This window comes from Salmo salar, chromosome ssa15 (genome assembly GCF_905237065.1).
Source record: "Salmo salar chromosome ssa15, Ssal_v3.1, whole genome shotgun sequence".
In the NCBI taxonomy this organism is placed as follows: Eukaryota; Metazoa; Chordata; class Actinopteri; order Salmoniformes; family Salmonidae; genus Salmo; species Salmo salar.
The window spans coordinates 73,161,213-73,171,077 of NC_059456.1; the positions used below are offsets into that span (position 1 = coordinate 73,161,213).

At 40.2% G+C, this 9,865-nt stretch overlaps 1 protein-coding gene across 1 annotated transcript; it reads left to right on the top strand.

Annotated features, from left to right (window-relative positions):
• The first annotated feature begins 2,820 nt into the window (after positions 1 to 2,820).
• On the top strand, positions 2,821 to 6,066 carry ela2l (elastase 2 like). The gene is made up of 8 exons (XM_014146076.2): positions 2,821 to 2,950; positions 3,273 to 3,361; positions 3,703 to 3,800; positions 4,266 to 4,385; positions 4,754 to 4,890; positions 5,120 to 5,265; positions 5,498 to 5,650; positions 5,974 to 6,066. The coding sequence occupies exons 1-8, from the start codon at positions 2,911 to 2,913 to the stop codon at positions 5,989 to 5,991; spliced, it is 801 nt and encodes a 266-aa protein (XP_014001551.1). The 5' UTR covers positions 2,821 to 2,910; the 3' UTR covers positions 5,992 to 6,066.
• Positions 6,067 to 9,865: the final 3,799 nt, after the last annotated feature.

A 9,865-nucleotide genomic window follows, 5' to 3' on the forward strand; every position in this document is an offset into this window, starting at 1 on the left:
ATGAATGCAAAAAAATACTAATATAGACTATAGACCTTATTCATTTAGTCAGGTCACTATGCAATGGCATACTAAAATGTATGAAACATACTAGTACTTTAAAGGTGCAATTTGGGGAAACAGATATTTACAGTATGTTCTTAAATTATTAGAAAACACATGTACATATGCAATCAATATTTTCTATAACGGTTTGTGATTTTTCAATGAATTTCAAAGTTACGGGCATTTCAGTATTCCGAACAACCTCCATTCCTGACATGTTAGTACCTCTGAGGTCCTCTTACTGTATATGATCATGGAAAATGGCACAAATTTCATTGGCTTTTAACCAACATTGTTTTAATTATTAATAACATGTACATTTCATCACGGTGGGACCCATTCATCTATTTATCAGAGTGTCTAGCATTATCAACTCGTTATCATATGCCTTTGTTCTGAAAAAACTAAGGCAACGCCAAAAAAAGTGATACTGGTCTAGAGATTTAATGCAATAATATGTCGTTTAGCAGACACATTTATCCAAAGCAACAGTGAATGCATACATATACGTATTGGTGGCCCCAGCAGGAATCAAACCCATGACCTTTGGCATTGCTAGCGCCATGAGATAAAGTGGTGTTGAAGTTGTTTGTTGATCTGGTTTTGTTGTGACCCAGGGTGACCATGGTGCCCCCCTGAACCGTCAGACTGCTGATGGAACTGGGAGATCCACACTGTGCTGAGCTTTTTCGATTTAGGTGGTTACTGCAGCTACAACCGCAAGAGGCCCTCAGTCTTAACCCAAGTCAGTGCCTACATTGACTGGATCAACACGGTCAGTGTGTAATGATGTGTGCTGAGAGTCGGGAAGCAAGTTCAGGGAGTGAGTGTTTTAATAAATAAGCGCAATATAAAACAAAACAAGAACGCACAGAACAGAAACAATGACGCCTGGGGAAGGAACCAAAGGGAGTGACATATATAGGGAAGGTAATCAGGGAGGTGATGGAGTCTGTTACTAGAACTATGGCCGAATGCTACCTCGAGTTCACCATGATTTAGAGATGAAAATCACATCTATCACGCTGAAGGGAAGAGTCCTTTATTTCCCACGGATCTTGGCCAACAACTAATGCAACACAGCTACCTATTGGGACACCAATGTTTCTATATGGACATTTGCTCATAAATAAAATTCTAAGATAAGAATGCTGCCGCTCTTTCCTTTATGTCTTGAAACATTTTTAAATGAACCAGCATACCCATAGCATAGGCCTACACCCATACCATAAGCATGTCTCTGATTAATGAGAAGAACCTTTCCATAGTTAAGTTGTCTGGATGTCCATTGGGTGATGGACTGCTCTTGATACACACGGGAAACTGTTGAGTGTGAAAAACATACTACTGTGCCATACCCTGTTCAAAGGCAATTCACCCTTTGAATGGCATACATGCACAACCCATGTCTCAATTGTCTCAAGGCGTAGAAATCCTTCTTTAACCTGTCTCCTCCCCTTCATCTACACTGATTGAAATGGATTTAGCAAGTGACATCAATAAGGGATCATAGCTTTCACCTGGATTCACCTGGTCAGTCTATGTCATGGAAAGAGCAGGTGTTCCTAATATTTTGTATACTCAACGTATAATGTACAGCTGTTTTGTTATTATTAGATATGTGGACATGTTTTGGTGAATTAAGTAGTGATGGGCAACATCTAGTCTTCAAGTATTTTTCATTAGAATGTGTTGAACCATTTCACATGGCATTCTTGGTTGAACCTTTTCTACTATTCTTGACTGTAAGACAAATGACACTATTTTAGTCCAGTATCCAACAACCTTCCAATTCTTCCATGCCCATGAATGTAGTTTTAAAGCAAAAGGCTTTGCTAAACATAGGTTCAACACACATTCTATTACTCCACAGAGAACTATTTGGCCTTTGCGGCTTTTTAAGTGATATCAATAAGGGATCATAGCTTTAACCTGGATTCACTCAGTGTATCGCTGGAGTGATATAGAAAAACCCCTTGGACATGTTGCATAACAACCTGCCTGGAAGCAGTTAGGAAAACTTTTTTTTTTTAAATCAACCTTGCAGATAACCTTCTTCTCAACTGTGTTACCCAGGTTCTGTGAAATCCACAGCTGTCATGGAATAACTCCGGTTGCCTAAATTGACTCCTAAGGAACAGTTGTCTACTAAAACAGATTTGTTGAAACAAATATTAACCAACATTATTAATTACTATCATGAACTATATCTTTGTATCTTGACCATTAAAAGAGTGGACAAAGAGGTAAAACATATGAACTAAGTCAGAAGCAGTACCTCGGAATCTGCATCTGAAACTAAAATGTCAAGTGAAATGTTTATAAAAGGCTATTGGTCATTGGAAAGGGCTTTCAGAAGTTTTGGACCGTAACATAGCTTTTCAATCAAGTTTCAACTCTTTAAAGGCGTAGTCCGGGAATAAAGTAAACAACATCCTCACATTAGCATGCAATACGATTCGATGACATATTACCATCACACTAAAATCCATATATTTTTTTTAGATTGTGCGGTACCGTACTTCATTTTATCTAGGTAATCATGCATTGGTAATCTACACTGCATGAAACATGCTGCTTTGAGAAGCTGTGAGAAAAGCTTGCCACTACACATATGTTCAATCCAAGTCCTTTTGTGTTAATATTATACTTCAAGGGGAGTGGAAAAAAGGGGGGTGGGCAATTTTATCAGTGGCTGGGCTAGCTGTCCTTAGCTTCACCCCCAGCTTGGTTTTCAGAGTGGGCTGACTGATGAAACAGTTCCCAGAACCTGTTGAATTATTGTCTTACGTGTCAAACGTCATATACAGTAGCCTACAGTATAAAGGCATCCCTGGTGTGAAGACACATTTTGAAGATAAAAACATGATGAAGTTTGTAGTCCTTGCTTGTCTGGTTGCTGCTGGTAAGGATTCTACTTATTTGTTTTACTAATAAGAACAGAACACTATACAGTAGCCTATTTCTATTCCATCTTCAGTTAGAATATTGACAGAATGCTACATTGCTAAACCTATTGAAAGGCTTTTAGAAAGTGGCATTGCAAATGAAATACACAAATGTGGATAGTGTATTCATTAAAACAATTATTCATTTCAAACATAATCAAAGTGATTTAAGCTCAAAATGTGACTCAACAGTGTATTGATACTATAGTAATGTATGCTAGCTAACGCCAGTAGACTGATGTTATATATGAGAGTTTGGAGTGTGTTTGTGTCCAACAGTCTACGGGTGTGGCATGCCCACTTTCCCTCCTGTGGTGACACGAGTGGTGGGAGGGGAGGACGTCAGGCCCAACAGCTGGCCCTGGCAGGTACTTTATGTTAAGTCAATGCAGAACATACATAGTGACTGTGACAAAGCTGTCCAGTCCTCTCAGATCTGCTTAAAGGACATAGGGGGAAGAGGCTAGGCGTTGATTTGAATTGGGCAGATTTAAACAATCTTAACAGCAATGCATCAATACTAATCATTGCTTGTCAGTCAAACAGTTGTTATCAAACATATATCACAACCATGTTATATCTTCTGCAATCATTTATTCTGAATTGTCATATCAGTGAGATTGAGATTTTACCACAATTAAACCTTAAAGTGTAGGGGGCTTCAAAATTGAGAAATACTAATTATTCTCTACTTTCTTGTGTGTTTCAGATCTCTCTCCAGTACGACAGGGATGGCGAGTGGAGACACACCTGTGGTGGAACTCTGATTTCAAGCGAGTGGGTCCTCACCGCTGCTCACTGCATCAGGTGAGAGGACACTAGAATAATAATGTTTAAGAGAGGGGGCACTTGGGGACAGTCATGATGAGCAGGAAACATAAAATGGGCCACAGTTCTGAAATTCAACCTACAATAATAATGTTAAAGGAAGAAAAAGGGAAAGGGGGATACCTAGTAAGTTGTACAACTGCATGCACTCAGCTGAAATGTGTCTTCCGCATTGAACCCAACCCCTCTGATTCAGTAAGGTGCAGGGGGCTGCCTTAATCGACATCCACGTCATAGGTGCCCGGGGAACAGTGGGTTAACTGCCTTGCTCAGGGGCAGTAATGCTTCAATTGAATATATATATTTTTAGTCTTTTCAACAGATAACAAGAGCATGCTAGAGAATCAAAGTTTGACAGATTATTTGAATTTGGTGAATTGGATATTCAGTGTCACTCCCTCATACTGTGTTCTGTATCTGTTCTCCTCTGTTATTCTTGAGCAGTAGCAGGACCTACAGAGTGAACCTGGGAAAGCACAACCTGGCTGAGACTGAGGAGGGTTCTCTGGCTGTTGGTGTTGCCAAGATCCTCGTCCACGAGAAATGGAACCCCCTCTTCATCCGGTAGAACCAATGCTAACTTTGCTTTACAGTGGTACAGCTTAATTAGACACAAGGATGGTGAAGAAGAGTAACATAGCAAAAATGGTAGTCTATGACTGAATAGATAGCATTCCAAAAGAATGAACTATCTTATGTAGGACGGTCGGGATTACATTTCACAATTTTGATTTGTAATACAGTGCAAAAACATACACCACAACCTTAATAACTGATTGAACTTTTCAGTTAGCATACTTATGCTAACTGCTAATTAGAAGTCTACATACAGTGCATTTGGAAAGTATTCAGACCCCTTGACTTGCTCCAGATTTTGTTACATTACAGCCTTATTCTAAAATTGTTGACTGGTGTCTGTGTGTCTTCTGCAGTAATGACATTGCCCTTATCAAACTGGAGACTCCCGTCACCTTCACTGACTCCATCATGGCTGCCTGTCTTCCCGAGGCTGGCTTCATCCTGCCCAACAATGAGTCCTGCTATGTCACTGGCTGGGGACGCACCGTCAGTGAGTAACTGCACCTCTTGCACCATCCTCTCATCATGCTAATTAAAATGCAAACTTCAAATTAAGTGTTTGATGAAGACAGACATTGGGTTGTAAAACATAATTTCATAAATCTGGGTGACGTCTGGGTGACGAGTGCTCTAATTCTCTCTACTTAAAGAGTCAGACTTTAAAGAGAATATCTTTACCTGAGGTAACATGTTGTGTCGTGTTTCCCTCTCCTTAACAGCCGGAGGTGCCCTCCCTGACATTCTGCAGCAGGCCCTCTTGCCTGTCGTTGACCACGCCACCTGCTCCCAGAATGACTGGTGGGGCTTCCAGGTGAAGGACACCATGGTGTGTGCTGGAGGAGATGGCATTGTGTCCGGATGCAACGTAAGTTCTATAGCGGACCTTTCCAACAGTGCCTCATAACTATGTGATTATGCAAGGCACTAGCACATAATTGCAGAAATCACAATAATAAGTGTTTAAAAGTGACACTGGGCCATCCAACATAAAGAGAGGGCCATAAATGGCCTTAGGGCCACATTTTTCAGACCCCTAGTATAGCGGAAGATAGAGCTGTACTGAACTTTATAATTTCTGGTTTTGTCCTTTGACACAGGGTGACTCCGGTGGCCCCCTGAACTGCCAAAATGCTGATGGAGCCTGGGAGGTCCACGGTATTGTTAGCTTTGGCTCTGGGCTGAGCTGCAACTTCCGCAAGAAGCCTACTGTCTTCACCCAAGTCAGCTCCTACATGGACTGGATCAACACTGTAAGTGCATTCAGCTACACATTGGGACACTTTGACTAGAGCTGTTATTACATAACCAAACTTTTAGTCGACAACCACATTTTTGTCCACAATGATTTAGATGTAAAAGGTGCCATGGTAAAAATGTTGCTGTAAAATATTTGGAGAGAGAAAGAGAATTTGACAATTTTGTTGATATTTCAAGTCAAGCTGCATGACATAACAATTAAGAGACTTTTAATCTTTGTTTTACAGTATCTACAGTATAACTACAGATGTTGTACAGTACACATGAATCATGATGAGGGCATATCTAATGTTTTTCCTTCTCATATTTTCCACAGGCCATGATGAGCAACTAAGGCAACAGAGCTACTTTTTGGGAATCCACTGTCACCATGTGGAAGGTTTGCTCGTAAATAAAACATTGAAAATAAGAACTGTGCTGTTGCTTGATTTAGTAAACAATGCTCAAATGTCATACATTGGGAAGTTACAGAATAATAAGTACTACCACACTTGATACTGAGCCACAACTTTTAAAGAATTAACCTGAATCACAACACTCAAACATAAACACATTTTTGATCAGCTGATGCAGATTTTTACCAATGAGCAATAATGGCTAAGAAACATCTTGATACAATAGAAGCTAAACTATTTTCTTTGAAAGGAATGACTGTTATCGCCCTGTAGCCTATAACAAGAGACCATAACAGGGGGAGGAGCAATATCTGCCTATATGAATAACTGAGCAACAAGTTAGTATAAGACTGTGTATTCAAGAAGAAAAGTTATCAAATCCTATTATCCGTAGTTTATGTTATAAGGAGCTATAGTTTTTATTCATAGTCATCTTTAGGTTGCCTTGTGTGCTGTTTTTTAATTACATGTAAAGAATTGTGAAAGATTCTGCTTTGAGTAGCAATGGGAAAGTTCTGTCACTGAAAACATGTTGTGTCCCTTGCCCCTTACATATGTGGCCAGCTGTTGTGTCTGGTGTCCTTTCCCTCCACAACTCGTGTCACCACCATAGGAAAGGTGGCAAGGCCATACCCGTAGACTATTCCCCGGTAGGCCGTCACTGTAAATAAGAATTTGTTCTTAACTGACTTGCCTAGTTAAATTAAGGTTGAATGTGGTTTCCCAAATTGGCTTGTTGAGTTTCCCAACTGGTTAACTCTGGGTGATGCACCGAACAAACAGTACAGTATAAATACAGCCTTGATGTGAATACAAGGAGGGAAGATACAGGCATGATGAAGTTTGTCATTCTTGCAGACCTAGTTGCTAGTGCTAATGATTGTTTTACATTTCTGTTTTACATGCAATACAAAACAAGTGGAATATGGATCAACTACATTCAACTGAATAAATAACACAGTTGAAGTCAGAAGTTTATGGACACCTTAGCCAAATACATTTAACCCCAGTTTTTCACAATTCCTGACATTTAATCTAAGTAAACATTCCCTCTTTTAGGTCAGCTGGATCACCACTTTATTTTAAGGATGTGAAATGTCAGAATAATAGTGAGAGAATGATTTATTTCAGCTTTTATTTTTCATCACATTCCCAGTGGGTCAGAAGTTTACATACACTCAATTACTATTTGGTAGCATTGCCTTTAAATTGTTTAACTTGGGTCAAACATTTCAGGTAGCCTTCCACAAGCCTCCCACAATAAGTTGCGTGAATTTTGGCCCATTCCTCCTGACAGAGCTGGTGTAACTGAGTCAGGTTTGTAGGCCTCCTTGCACACACATGCTTTTTCAGTTCTGCCCACAAATCTTCTATGGGATTGAGGTCAGGGCTTTGTGATGGCCACTCCAATACCTTGACTTTGTTGTCCTTAAGCCATTTTGCCACAACTTTGGAAGTATGCTTGGGGTCATTGTTCATTTGGAAAACCCATTTGCGACCAAGCTTTAACTTTATGACTGATGTCTTGAGATGTTGCTTCAATATATCCTCATAAATTTCCTTCCTCATGATGCCATCTATTATGTGAAGTGCACCAGTCCCTCCTGCAGCAAAGCACCCCCACAACATGATGCTGCCACCCCCGTGCTTCACGGTTGGGATGGTGTTCTTCAGCTTGCAAGCCTCCCCCTTTTTCCTCCAAACATAAAGATTGTCATTATGGCCAAACAGTTCTATTTTTGTTTCATCAGACCAGAGGACATTTCTCCAAAAAGTACGATCTTTGTCCCCATGTGCAGTTGCAAACCGTAGTCTGGCTTTTTAATGGCAGTTTTGGAGCAGTGGCTTCTTCCTTACTGAGCGGCCTTTCAGGTTATGTCGATATAGGTCTTGTTTTACTGTGGATATAGATACTTTTGTACCTGCTTCCTCCAGCATCTTCACAAGGTCCTTTGCTGTTGTTCTGGGATTGATTTACACTTTTCGCACCAAAGTACGTTCATCTCTAGGAGACAGAACGCGTCTCCTTCCTGAACGGTATGACGGCTGCGTGGTCCCATGGTGTTTATACTTGCATACTATTGTTTGTACAGATGAACGTGGTACCTCCAGGCATTTTGGAAATTGCTCCCAAGGATGAACCAGACTTGTGGAGGTCTACAATTTGTTTTCTGAGGTCTTGGCTGATTTCTTTTGATTTCCCCATGATGTCAAGCAAAGAGGCACTGAGTTTGAAGGTAGGCCTTGAAATACATCCACAGGTACACCTCCAATTGACTCAAATGATGTCAATTAGCCTATCAGAAGCTTCTAAAGTCTTGACATAATTTTCTGGAATTTCCCAAGCTGTTTAAAGGCACAGTCAACTTACTGTATGTAAACTTCTGACCCACTGGAATTGTGATAATGAATTATAAGTGAAACAATCTGTCTGTAAACAATTGTTGGAAAACGGACTTATGTCATTCACAAAGTAGATATCCTATCCGACTTGCCAAAACTATTGTTTGTTAACAAGACATTTGTGGAGTGGTTGAAAAACGAGTTTTAATGACTCCAACCTAAGTGTATGTAAACTTCTGACAAATGTACCAAATGTTACAGTAGTTTTGAACAAATCCTACCCAATACAGATGCATGCCTTAAAGTGAACTAAAATGTCAGAATATGTCAGAAGTAATAGTGAGACCAACTCCCAATTTCAAGTGTGGCATTTAGCAAATATATTTTACTGGATAATACATCATGTATCCTTAAATCCACAATAGTAGTTGTAATTCTCGAACTTTAGACACAATTGTTATGCTACACCCTGTCCTTGAGGTGGACTGAAACGCCACAGTGAATCCACTTCTGTATTATAGCCATTAATGATAGGCTTTACTTCTTACAATGTGAAAGTACCTGTATCTTGTAATTGGGTGAATTTTGTATTTGGCTGCCTTATCAGACCACCCCATGCATTCAAAATACCTGTACCTTCTGTTTATAAGAACATTACCTCCACTCTCTTTGTATTTACTGTTCCACAGCCTACGGGTACGGCCTTGCCACATTTCCTCTGGTGGTGACACGAGTTGTGGCGGGAAAGGACACCAGACACAACAGCTGGCCCTAGCAGGTGAAACCAAGGCTAGATTCGATTCAGAAAGCTGACATCCTTACCTCATCCAGTTGAGGAATTAAAAACAATAAACTCTTCCCCTTGCTTGGTAGGTGTTTAATCTCTATTCCTGTAGTGTTTAATCTCTTATTACTTTATGGATATAATAAGGAAGACTCCAAATACAATGATGTGAACTTGAGTTATACATTTACTGAAGTAGCTAGTTAGCAATACAATAATAACATGGCGCAACACTACGCATGACCAAGGGCGCTCGCTACTTAAAGTGGACATCAGTAATTAACAAAACATTTTCTCCCTTGTACAATCAATCAGAGTTCACTTTTACCAAACCATAAACCAACACATTTCACAAAACTTGTATTCTTCTTTGATTTGAACTTTAACGGATGTGGAAGGGCTTGCAAACCATTACAGACTACAAAGGGAAGCACAGCCGAGAGCTGCCCAGTGACACAAGCCTACCAGACGAGCTAAATTACTTCTATGCTCACTTCGAGGCTTATAACACTGAAACATGCATGAGAACACCAGTTGTTCTGGAAGACTGTGTGATCACGCTCTCCGCAGCCGATGTGAGTAAGACCTTTAAACAGGTCAACATTCACAAGGCTGCAGGGTCAGACGGATTACCAGGACATGTACTGTGAGCATGCGCTGACCAACTGGCAAGTGTCTTCACTGAC

Coding starts and splice junctions, on each gene's coding strand:
- ela2l (XM_014146076.2), top strand. CDS start 2,911: ATGATGAAGTTTGTAGTCCTTGCTTGTCTGGTTGCTGCTG. Junction 3,362..3,702: donor CCAACAGCTGGCCCTGGCAG/GTACTTTATGTT, acceptor TGTGTGTTTCAG/ATCTCTCTCCAGTACGACAG. Junction 4,386..4,753: donor TGGAACCCCCTCTTCATCCG/GTAGAACCAATG, acceptor TGTCTTCTGCAG/TAATGACATTGCCCTTATCA.